Source organism: Phodopus roborovskii, unplaced genomic scaffold, assembly GCF_943737965.1.
Source record: "Phodopus roborovskii unplaced genomic scaffold, PHOROB, whole genome shotgun sequence".
In the NCBI taxonomy this organism is placed as follows: domain Eukaryota; kingdom Metazoa; phylum Chordata; class Mammalia; order Rodentia; family Cricetidae; genus Phodopus; species Phodopus roborovskii.
In genome coordinates this window covers 5918579-5941810 of record NW_026126611.1, presented here as the reverse complement: position 1 = coordinate 5941810, position 23232 = coordinate 5918579, and the positions used below count along the sequence as shown (strand labels likewise).

Genomic DNA, 23232 nt, shown 5'->3' with positions numbered 1-23232 from the left:
TCTGTGTGCTGTGGGAATATTCAGAGGCCACTTCTGAAGAGGGTATTCTCTGGGGACTGGGGAGATAGCTCAGTGGGTTACACACTTACCAGGCAAGCCTGAGGACCTGGGTTAGAATCCTAAGTACCTTTCTACATGTCAAGTGGGTGTGCCTTGTGAGGCAGAGGTGTGATCCCCAGAGCAAGCTGGCTAGCCAGACTATCTAAATTGATGAGCAAGAGACCCTGCTGGAAGAACATGGAGAGCAGACAGGGAAGACGCCCACGGCCAGTGTGTGGTCTCCATGTACGCGCAAACATTTATATGAATACAAACATAGGTGCACAGCCATACTTCCCCACCCCCAGGCATTGCCCAGCTGTCCTGTCTCGACTTTCAACCAACTCCAAACTTTCACATCCCTTCTCCTCGCTCCCCATCGGCATTTACTCTTTTGCTCAGCTAACATTTAAAGAATAGATCGTTCCTCTAATACCCGTGGAACTCCATGGGACTGGCCCCTTTAGATCTGTTTTGTTTGATCACCTCTCCTGGCTCAGCCTTTGCGTTTGGATGACTAGGCTTTTTCCCCGCTCTCCTTTGAATGTGGAGGCCCCTGAGCTCATGCTCCCCCGCCCTAACCTGGACCTGGACCTGGTGTCTTGTGGCGCCGATGCCCTGTCTTGCTTACAGTGGTATTGCATGTGGCACATGGCCAGGTTTCCATAGCTTCCTGTTGTCCAGGTGTGCAGTACTGGTCTGTCATTCAGGCAAAAGGTCCGTATGAACTCAAACTCGCTTCTAGTCGTTGTTGGCCTTAGGTCTCGGTAGCAGATGGCTTGGTGGGGTAGCCCCTGGAAATGGCTATGAGTGCCGGTTGGTGGCTTCTGTTGGCTTCTGTCCACTTCTCACTGGCCTGTGTGTGGACAGTGTTTTTCCAGACCTGGCTTTGCATTTAGTTCATTTTGTTGAAGTGAACCTTGACTCGTGCAAGCTGAAGGCTGCATTTTACTCACCCTGTGTAAATGTGGAGGGAAAGTCCCATCCTACATCTGACTCACCGGGCATCAGGGGTCGACCGGCGCTTGAGCCTTTCTGAGGACAGTACCAAGTGTGTCCTTGGCACTCACTGAATCCTGGCTGTGGTGTTCCGTTCCCTGCAGGGATGGGGCTGGCAACTCCATCGACCTCTCCTCACTGTCAAGATACAGTGACAACTGGGAGGCCGTGACCAGGACAGGGGCCACCGAGCACTACCTCATCAACGTATGCAAGTCTCTATCCCCACAGGCTGGCAGCGGTAAGCACTCAGTCCTCTCCCCTTGGCGGGGGTGGGGTGATGGTCCAGGGTGGACCTTGTGGGGCAGAAGACAGAGCAGGAGAGGCCTCTGTGGGAGGCAGAGGAGCCAAGGGCCTTGGTGACGGATCCCCGTGTGGCCCAGGCTCTGTTGATGCCGAGGACATGGCTGTGGATAGAAAAAAGCAGGATGGGAGGGGACCTGAGGTCGTAGGTGGCCACTGTTTATCCTTTAGGGGACTTGTACCGTTTAGGGTGAGTCCCCCTAGGGTCTGGGATGGGAGTGGAGACTAGAGGGCACTGTGTGACCAACAGTTGTCACCTCTTTGCAGGAGCGAGGTGCGGTCTCAGCCATGGCACAAATGGTGTCACCTCGGGTGATGCTTTTTTAACTGCACCCTTAGCGTGACCTTAGGGAGACCATGGCCCACTTTCCCTGGCTGTGTTGTCCTGGGCAGCCTGTGGCTCCGGTACAGGGATGGCCTTCCTCAGGGTATATGACGCAGGTGCTTGGAGAACAGAAGTCCCTAGAGGTCTTAGTAATAGCGTGACTAAAGAGGAGCATGCAGGCCCTGACAGTGCTGACCTCATCGAGGGCTCCTAGACTCACCACATACTGTGCTCTGAAATGATGGGGAGGGAGGGCCTTGGTCTCGGTTATTCCGTACCTCACATTTGCCCCAGCCCATGTATGGTTACACAGCCTTTAAATGGGCAAAAAAATGGATGTCAAATCCATGTGACTGGTGGAGAACAGTTGGTTGTCTTGGAGTGGTGGCGGTGGTGTGCATTTCTGGAGCAGTCTCCTCTGCAGTCACCCCAGCGGACACTGATTGTGTCTTGTGTTGCAGAGCCGTGCCCTCCAGAGGCAGCCGTGTGTTTGCTGAATGGCTCCAAGCCTGTGAACCTCGGCAAGGTGAGGGATGGCCCTCAGTGGACAGGTGGTGTTGCTGTCCTGAAGTATGTGGATGGTGACTTGTGTCCAGACCAGATTCGGAAAAGGTCAGCCGTTATCCGTTTCACCTGCAGTGAGAGCCAAGTGGTGAGTTAAAGGCTTCCAGAAGAAGGTGGGACCATGAGCCAGTGACACTAGCCGGCTTCCCGTGGGCGCAGGTGGAAGGGAAGGGCTCATGGTTCTGGTGCATGCTGGGGTGAAGGTCTGTGATTTGGGAATGCGTCTCTCCTTGTTGACTCCTTAGGCAATTACCTGGATACTTTCAGGCACAGGGCTCGTCTAGTCTGGTTCCTTAAAGATCTGGGGGGCAGCTGTCACTTGGCTGTCTGTCCTGTGTTTGTGGGCAAGATGTGGAAAGGAGACCACACGTGCGTGAGTCACTTCTGTAGCTGCTAGGCCGCCTCGCTGGGCTGGCCTTCTGAATGGCCTTCTTCCCTGGTTGCCTGGTGTTGGCATCCAGCAGGTGTGGATGGCATGGGTCGCTTGTCTTAGATGTGGAGGAACCCCTGTGCTTCTGTGTGCCATGGGGCACATCTGTGTGGGGGAGGTAGGCTCTGGCCGGAGAAGCCCCTTCTGTGTATATAGGCGAAAGAGTGAGGAGTGGAGGCCAGCGCGGGCTGCGGTCAGCGCGGGCTGCGGTCAGCGCGGGCTGCGGTCAGCGCGGGCTGCGGTCAGCGCGGGCTGCGGTCAGCGTGCGAGGAGAGGGTGACTTACGGCCCGTGGTACACTGGAGGGTGGTGGGACCCGCTAGTGCTATGCATCGGTGCTGAGAGCTGCACAGGAAGGAGTATGAGAGTACTGTCCAAGAGTGAGTGAGTGCTCTGAGCCCCACAACGGCGGGCAGTGCCCGAGGCCAGGGGTGAGCGTAGCCGGTGCCCCATTCTCTACCAAGCGTTTGGCTAGTGTGTGTCAGAGTCCTTCTCCCTGGGTTCCCTGCGGCTATCCTTAGGAAATCTCTGGCTCTCTTAGCTGGCTCCTCTGCCCCTGGTAGTTTGCTGACTTGATTGTGTGAGGTCCGCAGGCACCTTACCCTTCCTTTCCTGACCTATGCGTACCCCATAGAGACACCCAAGAAACCTTCCTGGGGCATGGGTGGTATTACTGTACCAGCTACTCTAATGTGGGGTTTCTCTGCTTGCCCCAGAGCTCCAGGCCTCTGTTCATTAGTGCTGTGCAGGACTGTGAGTACACCTTCTCCTGGCCCACACCTGCCGCCTGCCCTGTGAGGAACAACACACATGGCGACTGCCAAGTCACCAACCCCAGCACAGGTGAGGGACGGGCATCGCCAGCCCTGCAGGGGGCGGGGGGGGGCGAGGAAGGGCATCTGATGATGTTTGGGCGTCTTTGGCCTTTCCTCTGAGCCTGTGCTCACTCCTGGAGGGAGCTCCCTTGTGCCCCTTGCTCCTCTGAAAGCCAGTCTCATCCTGTTTTTGCTGCGGTCCTGGCTAACTTTGCTGGCCCCGCCAGCTCCATCGGTGCTAGGGTCTACGGAGCTGGGCACCTTTCAGAGCCAGCGGCACAGCTACTGGAAGGGTTCGCTCCGTGCCAAGAGGAACGTGGGTGGCAGGCACACTGTTGATGCTTGGAGAGATGGGTCAGGCTCTCAGCGACCCCAGTGGTTGCTGTGGGACACAGAGGCCATCTTACAATCTGGAGATTGCTGGCTGGGTGGCAGGTGCTGCTGGTTGGAATGTGTGATTGGTGTGTCCAGGCGGGGTGTTGGAGAGTGAAAACGACCCTCGCTGATGGGAGCTGAGCTTGTGGCGACGCTCTCCTGAGTCTCGGCTCCCACCTCCTGTCTGCTGTGCAGGCCACCTGTTTGACCTGAGTTCCTTAAGTGGCAAAGCTGGCGTCACCGTCTCCTACAGTGAGAAGGGGTTGGTCTACATGAGCATCTGCGGGGAGAATGAGAACTGTGGCCGTGGTGTGGGTGAGTGCCATAGCCTCGTTTGCCTGGCTGCTGTCCCTCCTTGCTGTCCCAAGAGCTGGCCTCAGCCCTGTCACCACTTCCAACACCCACACTGCCACCCCTTGCAGGAGATAAGGGACTGCATGACAAGTGGCGGATGCCGGGTTTAACTGGATCTGCAGAGGGGGAATTAGCCATGGCCTCTTACAGTGCTGTCCTCTTCCTTCCGTGCGGTGCAGGGGCCTGCTTTGGACAGACCAAGATCAGCGTGGGCAAGGCCAGCAAGAGACTGAGCTATGTGGATCAGGTCTTGCAGCTGGTGTATGAGGAAGGCTCCCTGTGTCCCTCCAAATCAGGCCTGAGGTACAAGAGTGTCATCAGCTTCGTGTGCCGGCCTGAGGCTGGACCTACAAACAGGCCCGTGCTCATCTCTTTGGACAAGAAGACCTGCACACTCTTCTTCTCCTGGCACACTCCCCTGGCCTGTGAGCAAGTGGTGAGTGGACACAGTGTGCCTCTGCCACCCAGCAGCACCTGGGCCTTTGGTTCCCGGGCTCCTAGCAGCCCCAAGGCTAGGTGGCCTCAGCTAATCTTCCTTTGTCCTTCTCTCGGAGTGAGAGGTCTCACACTGTATCCTAAGCTGGCCTTCAACTCACTGTGTAGTCCAGGCTAGCCTTGACCTTGTGGAAATCCTCCTGCATCAGCCCCTTAAGTTCTGGGACTGTAGCCATGTTCCATCATACCGGAGTTAGCTTCTTAATTTCTTTTGGGTGGTAACCATTGTGGTCACCGGAGAAAAATTACTTGCAGGCTCAAATGTAGTCTTTCTTCTTGTTTAACAGACCGAATGCACCGTGCGGAACGGAAGTTCAGTTATTGACCTGTCCCCTCTCATCCATCGCACTGGTGGCTATGAAGCGTATGATGAGAGTGAGGATGGCACCTCTGACACCACCCCTGATTTCTACATCAACATCTGCCAGCCCCTGAATCCCATGCATGGAGTGCCCTGCCCCGCGGGTGCCGCAGTGTGCAAAGTCCCTGTGAACGGGCCCCCTATAGTAAGTGTGTGAGGTGAAGGTTTCCAGGTGGGGCCTGTGTGCTGCAACTCCCAGAGGAGTGTTCAAGCAGAAAGGGCCGAGTGTGGGCTCGAATGGGTGAGGACATGAGCGCAAACAGTATGGAGCCAAGGAGCCAGTAGTGCTGGCTGGGAATCTGAGCTGCACAGGGGGAATCTGAACAGTTGCTTTGATAAGTTTTCTAGTAGTGAGTGTGTGCTTGAGTGTGCGTGAGTGTGCTTGAGTGTGCGTGAGTGTGAGTGTGCGTGTGTGTATACGAGTGTGTGCACGGTGCATGAACATGCGCATGATCACGAGCATGTGCATGAGCGAGTGTGTGCACGAGTGTGTGCCACATGTATTTAGACGCTGTGGAGCTAGAATAGGGTTTTGATCCCTTGGGGGGGAGTTCCAAGCGTTCTGACCTCCCTGCTGTTGGCTCTGGGCTATGAACTTGAGCATCCTCTGGAAGAAGGTACAGGTAACCCCTTAAACATTTGCGGGTTGATGGTCACACGACAGGGGCAGCTGGTGAAAGTGTTACAGGGTGCTTATGATTAGTGCAGACAGTACTTGTCATCACGGAGCCATCTCTCCAGACCCCTGACACTTTTCTTCGAAGATTTTTATCTTGATTATGTGTCTATGTCCATGTATGGGTATAAGCAAAATTGGGTGTGGGTGTCCAGCACAGGCCAGAGGTACTGGGTCCCTGAAAGCTGGAGTTACAGGTGGTATGAGCTGCCTGGTGTGGGTGCTGGGAACTGAACCCAGGTCCTATGCTAGAGCAATGGACACTTAACAACCACTGGGCCTTCCCTCCAGCCTCCTGGACGTGCTTTCTGTGTATTTTGTTAGGAGCCTCAGGGTTGAACCTGGCAAGAGGTGTTCACACAGAATGGCAAGAGAGTATCTGCATAGCTTGTGTTTTGTTTCAAATACTTGTATAATTAAAACACCTGAGAAATATAGGCTCTTTCCTTAGTAATGAATTACAATTAAGGGCATAGTTATGCTAAGAACTAAACCTTGGCCTTGAAAGCTTTTTGGTGCAGATTTAGGTGTTGCAAATTGTATTCATGATTTGCCAAGTCATTTCAGTGTTTTAAACTGAAAATCCACTTGAGTCTTAAGTTCTGTTGTGGGAGTCAGATGACTTTAAAAGTGAAGTGAAGTACGCCGAGGGTGACCGCGGCATGAGCCACGGTTTACTAGGGGGTTCTCGAGTAACATCCTGACAAGCCATTCTGACTGTGAATCATTTCCCAGAGGTCCATTCTGATGATTTATCTGCTTGGACATCCTTTGTAAGGTTAAAATTTTGCCTTAGGTTCTGTCAGTGGTGAAGGTATTATGTTCTGTGGCCTCAACATGGCCCACAGTGGTGATTTAAGATCTTTGCAGCTGAGAGTAAAACATGAGAGAAAGCACGCCCTCACCATATATGTGCTCATATGCACGCACCCATGCTCATAACTGGTGTACACATACTCCACACAACACTTCTCTCTCTCTCTCTCTCTCTCTCTCTCTCTCTCACACACACACACACACACACACACACGTACAGGCATGTTTCCTTTCCATCTGCCTTTCGTTCATTTACTTGTGCCTTCTGTAGTACCCGTGGAAGAGCTGCGGTGTGTCAGCCACCATCCTAAGCAATGATAAATAGTGAGCAAGAGTTGTCCCCTGTGGATGTACCCAGTAGGCATCGCTGAGCCCAGTAAGGGGCAGTCTTAGGACACCAGCAGGAGCACTGCCAGGGCTCCTGCCTTCCCCCTTTGGGACTGGGGATGGTGGCATTCTTGCTGTGAATGAGGAGAGAAGTCCCTAGGGCTTGGAATCTGAAAGCTGAACATGAGTAGAAACACCCTTGGTGCCCATCCAAGCCTCTCTGGTTTCTGCACACACTGGTGATCTGCTGGCTGGGCAGTCAGAGCAGCAGGACACTGCTGACGTCGTTCCTGATCTGCCAGCCTTGGGCTGGTCATGGAGCGCTGTCTGCTTCCTTCTGTTGTAGGATATTGGCCGAGTCACAGGTCCTCCGATATTCAACCCTGTGGCGAATGAAGTCTACTTGAACTTTGAAAGCAGTACTCCTTGTTTAGCGGACAAGTACATGAACTACACCTCACTCATCACCTTTCACTGCAAGAGAGGGGTCAGCATGGTAAGTGTCCTGCCACCTGTTACCTCTACTCACAGCACCTGCTGTGGGGAGTGCCTTGGTGGTATCTCGAAACAACTTGAAACATTACCTGAGGCATGAGAAGTCTGAGTTAACATGGATACTTTCTGTCACTCAAAACATCGGAAGCTCTAGTTAGCATGTAATTCGGAATACAACAAAAAGTTGAAACATCTTAAAACTACAAGGTGATTGGTTTTCTGATCAGAGAGTCAGGCTTTAGGGCTCCTGCCGTCTTTCGTCATGTGGCTTTATCATGTCTGGGCCAGATGAGCAAGTGCACTGTTCCCAGCCCGAGTGCTGACACCTGGGATGGTTCACTGAGGGGACTCTGCCATCCACTCCCAGCGCCCTGAGCACTTGATGTGTTGGGAGAGTTTTTGAAGGACCGTCCTTCCCAGTGTTTGCTGTCTGTAGTAGAAGCGATTTCCCGTACAACTCACTGAGAAAAGAGCTCATCAGCAAGTGTGAGCGGAATTCCCAAACGACCGGTTCCTCTGTCCTCCGCTGCTGTTGAATGAGGGAGAGAGAATGCTCCGATGCAATGCCTGTGTTCTGTGTGGCTGCGTTACGTTTTCCTTCTTAAGTGACCCTGGTGTCCAGATGTGGCAGAATGCAGACCTGCTTTGGTTTGGCTGTGCGTGCGTGCGTGTATCTTTTACTCACACCCGTGGTTTTTAAGGCCCGTGCCCCTCTTGCTTACAGGGAACTCCTAAGCTGATAAGGACCAATGACTGCGACTTTGTGTTTGAGTGGGAGACTCCGATTGTCTGTCCCGATGAAGTGAGGACGCAGGGCTGCGCTGTGACAGATGAACAGCTGCTCTACAGCTTCAACCTCACCAGCCTCTCTGCGAGCACTTTCAAGGCAAGGCTGCTTTCCACAGCCAGGGGCTCTCACTAGTTAGGCGGGCAGAAAGTTCTGTGGCACAGGTGGATAACAAGCGAGGTGGCTTGGGGACAAGCACTGGACCACATAGCCTTGGGCCAGGGCAAGATTAGTATGGTTACAGAAACCCGCAGGGAATTGCTAGATTGCCAGCCTGAGCTTAAGGTAAAGAGACCACAGTTTGCCAACTCACAGCAACAGTGAGTGAGTTGGTGTTGTACAAAGCTCTTCAGCCATGTTTCTGTGGGTGGGAGGTGGGGGGCTGTCACTGAGTCTGTGTGGTTATCGTCAAGTCATTCCAGTGCCTGGCGGCTGGTGAGTGGGGAGTTCTGAGCTTGACTCAGGAGCTGGCACCTGGGGGAGCGGGGAACACTCTGAGCAGCAGGGTCTTGGTAGGAAGGAGAGTTGGGCAGCATCCATTGGCTACCTGGGCCAAGGGAGAGGACAAGAGGGGGGGACCAAGACTGGCCTGGTGTGAGGGAATTTTGACCTCTTTGAGTGGCCAGAGGGAATTGCCCAGAGTGCTAGCAGGGCATTCTTGGTTGCCCCTGGAGGTGGTCTTGGGCCCAGGAGACAGCGGGGGAGCCATGGGATTGTCCAGGTACAGGAACATGAACTGCAGTGGTGTTTCTGTCCTTACTTGGAGCCCTGCTCTGTTAACATTGTCCAGAGCCACGTGCTGTTTGTCTGTACAGGTTACTCGGGACTCTCACACGTACAGTATAGGGGTGTGCACCATGGCAGCTGGCTTAGACCAGGGAGGCTGCAAGGACAGCGGCGTCTGTCTGCTCTCTGGGAGCAGAGGGGCGTCTTTTGGGCGCCTAGCATCGATGCAGCTGGATTACAGGCACCAGGATGAAGCAGTCATTCTGAGTTATGTGAATGGTGATCCTTGCCCTGCAGGTAAATCTTCAAAGTAGGGGAAACTTCAAATCTCTGGTAAATAGACTAGACTTAGAAAGAAAATATTGGAGGCTTGAAGCTGCAAATCTATAAGTGCTACACCCTGCCGCAGCACCCTCCCTGGTGTGAATACCAATGCCTGGAGCATGCTGCCTGCCTGCCCGCCTGCCCACCAGCCCGCCCGCCTGCCTGCCTGCCTGTTGCTTGTTTGTTGGAATCCTGGCTGTCAGGCATGTAGACAGCTTCTTAGGGACTCCTTGTTGGGTGCCCTTGGGTGATGGCATCTAGTAAGGTGTTGATACGTCTACACGATCTATGCTTCTTTCCTTCCAGAAACGGAGGATGGTGAGCCCTGTGTCTTCCCCTTCATCTATGAGGGGAAGAGATATGAGGAATGTGCTTTGGAGGGACGGGCAAGACTATGGTGTAGCAAAACTGCAAATTATGATCGTGACCATGAATGGGGCTTCTGCAGACAGAGTGAGTGGGAGCTGAGTTTGGGGTTTGGGGGAAGGGGGAGCTGGTCTAGGGATGGCCAAGTTCATTAAGGCCATGGTTTTATCGTGTAAGTTTCGTTCATGTTAGCTACAGAAAACGTTAGCTACAACACAAGTGTATACTAAATCCTGGTGGAGCTGTGCTGAGAGGGGCCATACTGAGTGGCCAGCTCCGCCTCACAGTAGCTGGGGTGGCTGCGTTCAGGTCTGGTTCAGATTCCCTCCTCAGCTAGACTTCTCTGAGTCTGCAGTATGGTCAGTGAGTGTTAAGTCACTGAACACCGCCTGTGGGGCGGTGGCGCCTGTGGGGCGGTGGCGCTCATGGAGAGCCACACTTAGCACGTTTCCTCCTTTGCAACTAAGGGATCGAAGAAGGGTGACACAAATGGCTGAAAATCTGTAATTCTCTAAGTGATCAATCAAGGACAGGTGCTTGGTTTATGAGAGATAGCTAGCTCCAAGGCTTGTGTTGACAGATAATACTGTGGCCCATGGGTGGCATGAAGTTTTAAATTCTTGTCCCCGTCAGCATGTGGTCAAATGTTGAATGCTTTCCCAGGAGGAATCTTAGAGGTGCTGTGGGGTCTGTGGGAGCTGAGACTCAGGGTAGACCTGCAGGACAAACCATGGCCGTGAGACAGGAGGCAGGAGACGTCCAGGTGCAAACCCACCCTAGGTCTGACCATTGCGTGCCATTGCTCTACAGCCAACAGATACCGGATGTCTGCCATCATATTCACATGTGACGAGAGTGAGGGCATGGGGAGGCCAGAAGTCTTGAGTGAAGTTCGTGGCTGTGAGGCGACATTTGAGTGGAAAACAAAAGTTGTCTGCCCTCCAAAGAAGATGGAGTGCAAGTTCATTCAGAAGCACAAAACCTATGACTTGCGGTTGCTCTCATCCCTCACAGGGTCCTGGGACTTTGCCCACGAAGGAACCTCGTGAGTGCCCCCCTGCCCATGGTCCCTCACGTTTGCAGATAGGAATATCACATGCTCTCACTGAGACACGGTCTCGACTGCCACTGTGTGCCTCTGGCGTCATTAGTGTGTGTGGGGTTGTAGTGAACGCTCGGAGCCTGGGGCCCTGCCAGTTGTGAAGGGCTTTCTGATGCTCAGGGCTGAGGGCAGTGTGGATTTCTAAGGTTTTTGCCAGTCTTTAGTGCTGTCTTCGCCTTAGGAGCAAATTGCCCTGACTGCTCCATGTGGGGACTGCTTGCTCTGCCAGGCACCCCGGGTCCTGCTGTAGATCAGGGCTCTGAATGGAGGGCTTTGGTGAGCGTTTGCTCCACCTCCACAGCCTTCTCTCCCGGCTCTGCACTGTGCCAGGGCTCCATGGTTGCATGTATCTGCATGTGAGCCTGCCCAGGCGGCTCCCTTCTGTGACTACTCTGGCTCTGGCAGCCACCCTCTAAGGCAGCATGGAGTATCTCAGGGTAGAGCGTTCACTGCCTTTCCCCCCACCCCTTTGTGCCGTTCCGTAGGTACTTTATCAATCTGTGTCAGAGAGTATACAAAGGACCCCTGGACTGCTCGGAAAGGGCCAGTGTTTGCAAGAAGAGTTCATCTGGTCAAGTCCAGGTTCTGGGGCTTGTTCATACACAGAAGCTGGATGTCATAGGTAAGGCTCCGGGGCCTTTGACTTTGATTCAGCTGCTGTATCAAGATTGGCCAGGCAAGGCTGTCCTTGGTGTGGTTGGGAACATACCCCTGCTTCGGTAGAGACTTCAGAGACTGTTCTGCAGGACTAATGGCAGCCTTTCTACGCACTTCCCCAACACGAAAGTACATGCGGTTCTGTGTGCTTGTTCTGAGGCCAGGCCAGCCTGTCTGTTTAAAGCACTTCTGGCGATTGTGTTGTGGTTTCTAAATCTATGTGTGCACACGTGTAAGAAACGCACAGTTGCATAGGACATGGTACAGATTAGCATGTCTGTTCTGAGTAGTTTGAGTGCAAGCTCACCTCCGATTGGTCACCGAAGAGGCGGTACATCTGCTTGTTAAAGGACTGTCGTACTTCTTAGCTAAGAATGACTGGGCTATGTTGGGCGTTTGGACATTTTGCCCCACATGTCGGGCTAGGGTGGGGTTCTGAGTCGTGTGTGGAAAGTGAATTCTGAGGGAACCAGGTTCTACAGAGTGATAGAGTCACCGGACAGGAGTGGCCTGTGAGAGGGGCCTCACTCTGGGAATCAGATTCTCAACATACGAACCCTGGTGGGCACACTCACATCTTAGGAACCCTGTTCCCCACCGTGGGAGTCCTGTGGGACAGGCTGGGAGTCGTATCCATTTGGCTGTGGAGTTTTAGCATCCCTGAGGGCCAGGAAGCACATGGTCCTGCTGTTGCCTTGGCAATGGTGGTATGGACCAGCAGCGTGGCAGACACCTCATAGAGCTGGCCCTTGTCCTCACAGTAGATTTTAAACCTCCTGATGATTTCATTGCTTTGTTTCAGATGACAAGGTCATTGTCACTTACTCCAAAGGTGATCCTTGTGGTGGGAATAAGACCGCATCCTCTGTAATCGAGTTGACCTGTGCAAAGACCGTGGGCCGGCCTACATTCAGGAGGTGAGACGGTGTTGAGGTCAGGCGCACTCTAGCTCTTTGATGCCTCCCGCTGTTCCCACGTGGGAGTTGGGATGCGTACACGGATGACAGGGTGTTCGGGGCTGTCACTGTGGGCAGAGATGGCAGCTGAGACTGAGGCCTAGAGGCCAGGTCCAGATTGTCTTGTCCTGTGTGGTGTTTCTTCCCATAGGAGGCGCCCCACCCCAACTCAGACGTAAAGATATAGCATAACCAGGCCCCTTCAGCTCCTTAGCCTGGTTTGGAGCTGACCGTGCGAGCCCAGGGGTATAGGGCTAGCTGCTGTCCTTAAATACCATGGTGGAACTAGGGGCCACCAGCAGCAGCCTGTCTAGAACCCACCCACAAGCAAGTTCTGGGATGTTCTTGAATGGTTGCATAGTGTGTTCCAGTGTTGGGTGCCTAGTGAGAGTGCGGCCAACAGGGGGAGCATGTGAGCTGCTGCTGTGGGAGCTGTGCTTTGGAAAGACAACCATACACTATCAAAGGGCTTTGTAACGTGAGATGCTTGTGAAAGTGAGATCTTAAAGTAGAATTTCCAGCTTTATTTGTTAAGACATTTTTATTGAGCTTGTTTCTCATATACAGAGAGAGGCTTAAACCCAGGCCCTCGTGTAAGCTGAGCAAGCCCTCTCCCTTTCGTGATTTCTGAGACAAGCTGTCACTAAGGTGCCCAGGCTGGCCTTGGGTATTTATTGTGTAGTTGTGACAGGCACTTACCACCTCCTGCCTCTGCCTCCTGGGGTCAGCAGGCACTGAACCCGCGTCCACTTTTCCATACCGCTGATGTTATCGGTATTACTGTGCTGGAGTGTGGCGACCCAGGAAGCCGTCCCACCCCAGAGCTGTCACTCACACTGTGCGTGGGGACCCAGGCCTCCCCAGCTGTGCGGTGTCTGCTGGTAGCTGTTCTTATGTCGCCAAGTGGTGACCGTTCTGCTCCCTCCCAGATTTGACAGTGACAGTTGCACCTACCACTTCCGCTGGGATTCCAGGGCTGCCTGCGCCGTGAGGCCTCAGGAGGTTAGCATGGTGAATGGGACGCTCACCAACCCTGTGACCGGCAAGAGCTTCAGCCTCGGGGAAATTTACTTTAAGTAAGTGGAAGGTTGCCTGTTTGGCATTTACACACACGTAAGTCAGAAGTGAACAGAAGTTGTGAGGCTTTCTCTAGCAGGAGTGCTGCAAGGTAAGTAGTCTGTGCGCCTCCTCCGTTACTGTCGTTTAAAACAGAGGGTAGTTCTGTTTCTCGTGGTTCAGCACCACAGATGGTGAGTCTTTATAAAAAGCAGCTCCCCCTCCCCTCACTGCTAGGGAGCCCTGGGCTTGTAGCAAAGGACCTCGGGAAGTGTAGGGGCACAAGGGATCTCCCGGGCTCACCAGCGTGTTGGGTAAAGTAAAGGTCTGTCTCTGGGCAGTGTCATTGGGCTGTCTTGGGGTCCTTTGGCCGTGTGGGGGCAGTATGCTGTCTATAGTGTGTGTGCGGGTGTGTGTGGGTGCCAGTGGGGCAGGAAGATGACTGAAACTTGGCTGCAGATGCAGGAGAAAGGGAACTTGTGAAGGATGCTGAGTCCTGTGCTCTGCTCCGCCTCAGGCTGTTCAGCGCCTCTGGGGACATGCGGACCAATGGGGACAGTTATCTGTATGAGATCCAGCTCTCCTCCATCACCAGCTCTGCCAACCCTGCGTGCTCTGGTGCCAACATCTGCCAGGTGAAGCCCAATGACCAGCACTTCAGCAGGAAAGTGGGCACCTCGGACAGGACCAAGTACTATGTGCAAGGTAACTCGCTGCTGCCTGTGTAGCTTTTCAAAGGGAGAGCTTAAGTCATGCTCATCCACAAACCCTCTGTGGAAATCCCAGACTCATTCTAGAACCAACGCCCTGGGGGGGGGGGTGTCAAGACAGACAGTGCGACTGTGATCTGGCATTATATACGCTGCTTCCTTATTTAGAAACTCTTCAGTAGTTAGAGAAGAACAGGTTTCACGAGGGCGCTGGCTCAGTGGGTAAGGGTGCCTGCTGCCAAGCCTGAGGACCCGGGTCTGCTTAGTGGGCCTCACGTGACAGGAAAGACATACTCCCCTAAGTTGTCCTCTGATCTCCAGACATTCACCAGGGTGGGCGCATGGTCACACCCAGTTACCCGGCAGTGTTAAAGCTAGAAGGGTTAAAGAGTGGGAATGGTGGAGGAACGCCACCAAGCAGAGTAGGAGTGTACTGGGGAGGCTGGCACCGGAGTCGTGCTCGTCAGGCAAGTGTGCTCCTGGGTGGCCACGTCTGTATTTTCTGTTTGAAATAGGCCGTCTTTCACCACACACCTTTTTAATTTGTTTTTGATTACGAGGATGTGACCTGATAAGAGCGGTTCGAGCAGGCCCCGCCCAGTCTTCTTTAGTTGTAACGCCAAGGCCTGTGTCAGTGGGTTCCCACAATTCACCCCCATTGGGAAGTTTGGTTGAGGGCTCTCAGAATTCACGGGAAGCTGCTGCCCTCATGCCTGCAGTTGGTGACCGTGGAGGGTTTAGATTGCTGTCACCCTGACGATGCTCGTGGGGACGGACTGGGAGCAGGCGCAGACCCTCCTCTGGCCTCTCCTGTGGAGCTAGGGTGTGTTGCTGCCATCCACTCACTTGCCAGATAGAATGAGACCTCCTGGTCAGCCCACGGTAAATCCTATCGCCAGCAAGGACAAGGGCCAGACCTCATGTTAGATGAGGTTACACTCTTGGCTTGCTTAGGACACCAAGCCGTTTTTAAAGCCGTGAGGACAGCGTGCACATGGGACATTGAAGTGTCCACTTGGTGGGTGGTAGTGATGCTGTGCTTGTCTCCTTCCCTGGGCGACAGATGGCGATCTGGATGTGGTGTTTGCCTCGTCCTCCAAGTGCGGGAAAGATAAGACCAAATCTGTCTCATCCACCATCTTCTTCCATTGTGACCCCATGGTGAAGGATGGCATCCCAGAGTTCAGCCACGAGACTGCTGACTGCCAGTACCTGTTCTCCTGGTACACGGCGGCTGTTTGTCCCCTGGGGTGAGTGTGGCAGCCCATGTCCTTTCCCATCACTGTCCAGGGCTAAGCCGCTGTGTTTTCCCTTGGCATTACGCTGGGAAGTACTCTGATGTTCATAAAAGATCACCTTGCAGTTCTCGTTGGTCTGTGACATTGACACCGCTGCCCTCTGTCCCAATCGGTATTGACTGGTTCCTTTGTGCATACCATCTCCGTCTCCTCAGCGGCCGGGAGCAGGGCTGGCTGGGACCCCTTCCGCCCGCCCTCTCTGTGTGCTGAGGTGAACTTCACGTGGTGGGATTCAGTGCAGTTGGCCTGAAGCATTTAACGTGCTGGAGTGAGAGACAGCCACTCGTTCTGCGGGCCCTTAGGCTATGTCCCAGAGTGTCTTCCTGTGTGTCTCAGTGGCTCGAGCCGGCTGTGGCTCTCACACTGCCATTAATATGTGACATTCCTGCCCAGCGCAGGCCAAGAGGTGTCTTCCTAGTGTTGAAACGAGATTGTTTGCCATTTGTCGTCCAGTTACTTTGACTTATTTTGGAGCCAAACTTTCAATGGTAATTGGCTTTCTTACATACCTGTTTGCCTGTTTGCCCCAAAGCTCCACCTTTGCAGCCGAGTGGCCTGGGAGGCGGTCCCTCTTTTAGTAAGAGTTCAGATGCTTCTCATCACTCTTCACCAACCCAGCTTCCTCTGAGGGAGGAGATCCGGTTGTGTCCTTGTGTTATTTTGTTTGGTGGCCTTGAGTGACAGGAGCCCAGAGTGTCAAGTCTTCCTGAGCAGAAGGGAAAGTCAGCGTGTGTCCATGTACAGCTGCTGCTTCCCTTGTATATTGAACTTCCTGGGAGTCCTGCTTCCTCCCTTGGGACCGGCACCATTGAGTGGGCCTGGCCGAATTACTCTGTCCATAGCAGTGTGGTTGGGCCAGCTGGGCTAGAGCCAGCAAGCTTCATGGTTTTTGTACCTAAGCCAGTCTGTCATAGACAGTCCCTCTACCTAGAAGCCCCAGGGCTAGATCCTGCAGGACAAGAACCTGCAGGGTTCTTTAGGAACAGGCAGACCCACAGGAGATAATGTCCATGGCTGGTCCAAGTCTTCACCCCCTGCTACTTCCTGAAACCTAACGCAGTTGTCTCTGTCACTAACCCTGTTCCTCCCATAAATGCATTCTCAGAGCACTCTAGATGCTGTTTTCTAAGCCTAGTGTGTCATGCGCCCTAGGCTGGTTCCTGGGCCCTGGGTTCCTTAGAGTGTTGCTGCTGACACGCCTTCCTGTCGGTGTGGTGTCTTTCTAGCATGGCCTTTGATGGTGACGATGCTGGCCCAGAGTATAAGGGACTGTCGGAGCGGAGTCAGGCCGTGGGGGCGGTCCTCAGCCTCCTCCTGGTGGCGCTGACATGCTGTTTGCTGGCCTTGCTGCTCCACAAGAAGGAGAGAAGGTAAAGTGGGCATTGTGCTAAGGGGGGCTGGGTTGGGCCAGCGGTACTGCCTTTAAATGATTCATTTCAATGGCATGGCATGAGATTGCCCAGAACTTTGGTGCTGATGTGGTTCTGGTTCACACTGGGTGTGCACACCACAGGTTCTAGTTCACACTGGATGTGTATGTCATTGGCTTCTCAGCTGGTACTGGTGTGTCCATGCTACATGGGCCTTACGTGAAGTCCAAAGACTGATGTGAAATTATGAGAGGAGTTTTAGACTGATGAACTGACCCTCCTTCCCCACATCACACAAAGTGAGCATTTATTAAGCACCTTCTGTTGGTCTTGCTTTGTTAGGTGAAGGGCTTGTCATATGAGCGTTTTGTTTGTTAAGTCAGATTTTTTTTTGTCACACATTTGAGAGGCCCTGGTCAAGTAGAAGAATGCGTAGACTGGAGCCAGCCATGCTCAGAAGTGAACTTGGAGGGTCAGGGCTCAGGCAGAGCAGTGGACGGTGTCTGTGGAGGCCATCATCAGAGTAGTCTGGGCACACAGAAAGTATATTCCTGACATTGACTTTTGGGTCTCAAGATGGAGCAAGGGTGGCATTTCTCTGTCTGTGCTTAGCCCAGTGGTTGCAGTTATGATGCCGCAGTTAGTTGTTAGTCATTCCAAATGCCCTGCCCGGGGCGTATACAGCCCTTAGGAGTCCCACAGACTGGACTTGTGGGCTGCCGACCGGGCCCCCAGTCTGTGCTCATGCTTCTGTCCATTTACTGTGGTTTCCGTTTTGACAGGGAGACCGTGATAAACAAGCTGACCAATTGTTGCAGAAGGAGCTCAGGCGTAGCCTACAAGTATTCGAAGGTACTGTCCCCTGTGTGGGTCAGCTGCCCCTGCAGCTCTGCCCAGTGCCTGAGCCTTCCTGTGTCTTGGGAAGAGTGTCTTGGCAGCTTGGCATCGGAAGGGAAGCCTCACTGTTTTGTGGACTTCCTGTCTTCAAGTTTCTCTCAGTGTGGTTGTGGCTGATTTTCCTCACACGTCTGAAAAAGCCCTGTGATGAAGTCTCTGTGCACCAAGCATCTCTTAGATAGACTTTGAAAAGAGGTCAAAGGTCACAGATATGTGTGTAGCCCTCAGACATACCTAGGTGAAGTTTCCTGTCCTGCCAGCCACTCCTAAAAAACCACAGAGGATTATTATTAATTATAAAATTCTCAGCCCCTAGCTGAGGCTTGTTAGGCTAACTTATACTTAACTCATAACCGAAATTAACCCATATATATTTCTTATCTACTCTGTGCCACGTGGCATCTCGTGTTCATCTGCTTCTCTCTGCATCCCTCACTAGTCCTCAGACTCTGCCCCCAAACCCTGCCTAGCTTCGATATTAAACCAACCACAGTAAGATGTATTCACACGGTGTAAAGAATATCCCACAGACATACTGCCGGATCACTTTTTAAAACTAAATTGGGGCTGAGGAGATGGCTTGGTTGGGACAGTGCTTGCCTTGCAAACCCAAGGCCCAGAGTTCCAAGAAACAAACCCTGGGCGTGGTGACACATGCTAGAGTAGCACAGGAGAGGCTCGAAGGTGGCAGAGCCCGGCCGCGCTGGCCACTCAGCCCAGTCTACTTGGTGAGCTGTAGGCCAGAGTGAGCCCTTGTTGGAAAACAAAGGACCAAGGTGCATAGCTTCTGAGGAATGATGCCCGGGACTTTCCTACGTGTGCACCTGTGCACATCGGAGCATACACGTAGATAAATACAACTTAAAAATCCCATTCTCTGATGGAAGTTCTTCCTGTGGCTTCTCTTGCACACCGGATGCCCCCTCCCCAGCACACAGCTGCCCAGGAGAGCCCCTCTCTGCCGGCACTGCTCGGCAGCGGTGGCCCGTGTCAAGTCCCATCTGCCTGACCTGCTCGTCTCCTGGCGAGGCTCTTGCCAGCGGCTCTACTTTGCAGGTTCTCATCTCGTGCCAGCATAGAGAGGCCCTGGGGTGGGCTGTGTCCGGAGCGCTCACAGCAGCATCTGGGTGTCTTTGCCGGCTCTCACTCGGTCTCTGCTGTCGTTCCCTGGCAGGTGAACAAGGAAGAGGAGACAGATGAGAACGAAACGGAATGGCTGATGGAAGAGATCCAGCCGCCAGCCCCAAGACTAGGCAGAGAGGGACAGGAGAACGGCCATGTCACCACCAAGGCCGTGAAAGCAGACGCTCTCACCTCCCTGCACGGGGATGACCAGGACAGTGAGGACGAAGTCCTGGCTGTCCCAGAGGTGAAGGTGCACTCAGGCAGAGGAGCCGAGGTAGAAAGCTCACAGCCTATGCGAAACCCACAGCGCAAGGTCCTTAAGGACAGGGAGGACGATAGGGTGGGGCTGGTCCAAGGAGAGAAGGCCAGAAAAGGGAAGCCCAGACCTGGGCAGCACAAGTCACCAACCTCTACCAAGCTGGTGTCCTTCCATGACGACAGCGATGAGGACCTCTTACACGTCTAACTCCGCGGTCCCCGCAGGAGACCGCGGACCTATGGGACAGCCAAGCACCTCCAACCAAATAAGACTTCAACTCGATGATGCTTCCATCATTTTGCCTTTAACAAAAACTGCTTCAAAGGGAAGAGTTTTTGTGATGGGGGAGAGGGTGAAGGAGGCAGGTACCACTCCTTCATGATCGTTTACAGTCAGTGGAACAAGTGTTGCTTGAATTGGCCAAAGGGCGGTACTTTGTGCCAGGGTTTTGCCCCAAGTCCTCACAAGCATAGCTGCAGTATGCATCCAGCAGGTGCCAAAGCCACGTGCATCTCACCCCAGAGGGCTGTGTTTGAAAAAAACCCTTGCTGCTTTAGACCCTGTAGGGTGTTTGACCATTTATATTTTTAGGCATTGTAATTCTCTCCCCCTATTTATTGACTTTGACAATTACTACTCAGGTTTGCGAAAAACGAAAAAAACAAAACAAAAAGAAAAAAGCCAGTTTCTTCTGCCATCAAGGGTGTGAGGTGAAGCTGGCAGTGTGCTGGGGCCATTATTGTGTGTGGCTCCTGAACTGGTCCTTGATGCACACATTAGTGAGCCGCGGTCGCCATTGCTCTTCGCTCTCCCTTTTGTAAGGGCACACACGTGCAGGCCCCGAGTACCTCGGTTTGGGAAGGCACACCTGCTCGGTGCCCCATGTAGCTGCAGCTCCTGGGTAGTGCAGCCGCTCACCCAGAGATGGGCATGTGACTGGAATTGAGGCGTCACGGAGAGTAGCTGTACTTCAGGTTTGGGCTGTAGGTCTCATCTCTTCAGGTTCTCATGATGCCACCTTTACTGTGCTTTTTTCTTTCTTTCTTTTTTAATGGGGAGACGTGTTTATCACCCATTTGACCTATAAGAAGCCTTAATTTGCACAGGGTGACTCACAGACACCGTGTTTCACACGGTGGGCCAGTGTTGTGTGTGGACCTGTGTCTGGCCAGTGTCCCGGCATGGAAAGGCCGGGACCTCCCGCTGGCTGACGTGTTCAGTGACTTCTCACATTATGGAACTGTACATAGCGGCATCTACGCACCGGAAAGCAAACCGCCCTGCAGATTTCTTGGTTATATGCCTCTTTGGCTGGCTTATTTGATTTCAACATAAGTGTATTTTTAAAAATTGATTTTTTTCTCTCCATTTTTTTCAATCAACTTTACTGTAATATAAAGTATTCGATTTCAATAAAAAATAAATTATTAATTAGGTGTAAATGATTCCCCCCACCCTTGGTTATGACAACTTGCTGAGCCAGTGGCTCTTCTGACTGGCTGGGTTTTCATTCTGTCTACATTTCAGAAGGCATTTGCATTTGGGTTTTACCTGAGTGTCCTGTAATGCAGCTGCTTCCCTGCAGCTGGCCCACTTGTGTGTTACGTTGTCCTTCAGCTTTGCCTGGATCTGAGGGCCCCACTCTCCCACATAACCCTCTGCCAAAGCAAGACTGCCACTCGTGTCCAGAGGCCCGTAAAGCCTCTGTGTGCGGTCCAGTCCAGTCCTGGGTAAATCCCAGTTCTGTCTTGACGGAGAGCTGACTTGGCAGCAGGAAGTTGACCCACGTCGCCCCCTTCCAGTCGTCGTTTTGCTGCCCCAAGTTTCTGTTGACCTGTTGAAGAGACTACACATAATTCCCACGTTTTAAAGCAGTGTGTGTGTGTGTGTGTGAGTGATGGGCAGTGTGTGTGTGTGTGTGAGTGATGGGCAGTGTGTGTGTGTGTGTGAGTGATGGGCAGTGTGTGTGTGTGTGAGTGATGGGCAGTGTGTGTGTGAGTGATGGGCAGTGTGTGTGTGTGTGATGGGCAGTGTGTGTGTGATGGGCAGTGTGTGTGTGTGATGGGCAGTGTGTGTGTGATGGGCAGTGTGTGTGTGTGAGTGATGGGCAGTGTGTGTGTGTGTGAGTGATGGGCAGTGTGTGTGTGTGTGTGATGGGCAGTGTGTGTGTGTGATGGGCAGTGTGTGTGTGTGTGTGATGGGCAGTGTGTGTGAGTGTGTGAGTGATGGGCAGTGTGTGTGTGTGTGTGATGGGCAGTGTGTGTGTGTGTGTGTGATGGGCAGTGTGTGTGATGGGCAGTGTGTGTGTGATGGGCAGTGTGTGTGTGTGTGTGTGTGAGTGATGGGCAGTGTGTGTGTGTGATGGGCAGTGTGTGTGTGTGATGGGCAGTGTGTGTGTGTGTGATGGGTGTGTGTGTGTGTGTGATGGGCAGTGTGTGTGTGTGTGATGGGCAGTGTGTGTGTGATGGGCAGTGTGTGTGTGTGTGAGTGATGGGCAGTGTGTGTGTGTGATGGGCAGTGTGTGTGTGATGGGCAGTGTGTGTGAGTGTGATGGGCAGTGTGTGTGTGTGTGTGTGAGTGATGGGCAGTGTGTGTGTGTGTGTGATGGGCAGTGTGTGAGTGTGATGGGCAGTGTGTGTGTGTGTGATGGGCAGTGTGTGTGATGGGCAGTGTGTGTGTGATGGGCAGTGTGTGTGTGATGGGCAGTGTGTGTGTGTGTGTGTGTGTGAGTGATGGGCAGTGTGTGTGTGTGATGGGCAGTGTGTGTGTGTGATGGGCAGTGTGTGTGTGTGATGGGCAGTGTGTGTGTGTGAGTGATGGGCAGTGTGTGTGTGTGAGTGATGGGCAGTGTGTGTGTGTGTGATGGGCAGTGTGTGTGTGTGTGTGTGTATGTGTGTGTGTGATGGGCAGAAATCCTGTGCGTCGCATTCGGGTGTCCAGGAAGTGAACCGTCTGTGTTGAGTGTAAAGTCCTCTGCATGGTACTCACCCACCTTGTAGTCAGTAGCCATGTCCGGGATCAGATCAGCCCTTTCATGCTATGGTGCTTATGTGCAGACTGCTCCCCATGGCTCTTTCGGGACAGCAGCCTGCCTAGTGGAGCCTAGAGCTTGCTCTGTAGCCACAGACGACCTTGGACTTTGGATTCTTCGGTACCCTGCCTCCACCTGAGTGCTGGGAGTGTAGAGATGCGTTACCATGCTCGTGTCTTAGGCTGTTAGAGGTCAACCCAGCTTTGTGTGTGAGGCAAGATCTACCCCTGAGCTGTATCTCTAGCCTGTTGCTCAGACATTCTGCCTGGGGGGGGGCTGTTCTAGCCATTTCCCCTACCTCTCCATACTCGGGCATTTGCAGAGAGAGGCCTGTTGCCACTTGGTAAGCTCAGGAGCGGAGGGGAGTATTGGCTTTGCTGGCTCCTGCCCTGTGGGCTTAGCTCTGGCCCTCAGCTGGGAAGTGTGGGTGCTAAGAAGTATGGCTGCTTTTTGCTCTGTCTCCCCCCCCCCCCCCGCCAGCCTCTGAGCATATAGATCAATGGTCCTTGCCTGCAGTTGCTATAGGATCGTTTAACCAAGCCTGCCTGACAGGAAAACGGGAGGAATTCAGCTCTCCTCAGAGAAAGGGTTTTATCGACTAGAACGCTGCCTTCGTATTTTGCTTTCGGCAAGGTTTTCTGAGCCTCTGGTTTTGAGTGTTGAATGCTGACGGAATGAGTGGGTGTTTAAAGATGATGATGCGGGCAACCCTTCGCTGAGGAAATCATGGAGGAGCAGGAATGGCTTATCAGGACCTTGTAAGGCACGTGAAGTCCCAGTTTCAGCCACTAAACAGCATTCTACAGCCAAGCCTTTGGGGATGGCCGCAGCCACCCTGTCAGGGAAGCTGCAGATGATGACGGTCAAGAACCCAGAGCCCACTGGTTTCTTCTGCACCCCCCCCCGGGGAGTCACGGCCCTCAGACTCCGGTTGGGAACACGGTCTAGAGGACTCCGTCTTTCCAGAAGCCCTCTTTCGGCCCCTGAGGGGCCCTAGGTCTTAGACTGCCCATGCCCGTCCTGTTGTGTGCTTGTCTGGTCAGGGCTCTGCTGACACCCCTACCCTAAACCCGAGCTTCCCGTAGGTCTGGCTGTAGTTGTGCCCGATGAGGACCACCTACAGAGTCACATGGCTGAGGGAGCAGGCAAGGTGTTCACCAGAGGCGCAGGGCACCCTAATTTGTGTAAAATGGAG

General features: G+C 53.3%; 1 protein-coding gene across 1 annotated transcript in view; it reads left to right on the top strand.

Moving 5' to 3' along the window:
- Igf2r (insulin like growth factor 2 receptor) overlaps positions 1-20437 on the top strand; it is a 78607-nt gene extending 58170 nt beyond the window's left edge. The window contains exons 30-48 of the mRNA XM_051206089.1: positions 1143-1279; positions 2128-2318; positions 3376-3502; positions 4045-4164; positions 4383-4639; positions 4986-5204; positions 7225-7374; positions 8098-8259; positions 8976-9183; positions 9517-9663; positions 10387-10621; positions 11164-11300; positions 12138-12252; positions 13221-13367; positions 13865-14052; positions 15121-15307; positions 16582-16725; positions 17508-17577; positions 18797-20437. Of these exons, the coding sequence (XP_051062046.1) occupies positions 1143-1279; positions 2128-2318; positions 3376-3502; positions 4045-4164; positions 4383-4639; positions 4986-5204; positions 7225-7374; positions 8098-8259; positions 8976-9183; positions 9517-9663; positions 10387-10621; positions 11164-11300; positions 12138-12252; positions 13221-13367; positions 13865-14052; positions 15121-15307; positions 16582-16725; positions 17508-17577; positions 18797-19213 (3358 nt within the window). The 3' untranslated portion in view covers positions 19214-20437. The remainder of the gene's footprint in view (positions 1-1142; positions 1280-2127; positions 2319-3375; positions 3503-4044; positions 4165-4382; positions 4640-4985; positions 5205-7224; positions 7375-8097; positions 8260-8975; positions 9184-9516; positions 9664-10386; positions 10622-11163; positions 11301-12137; positions 12253-13220; positions 13368-13864; positions 14053-15120; positions 15308-16581; positions 16726-17507; positions 17578-18796) is intronic.
- The last annotated feature ends 2795 nt before the right edge of the window (positions 20438-23232 follow it).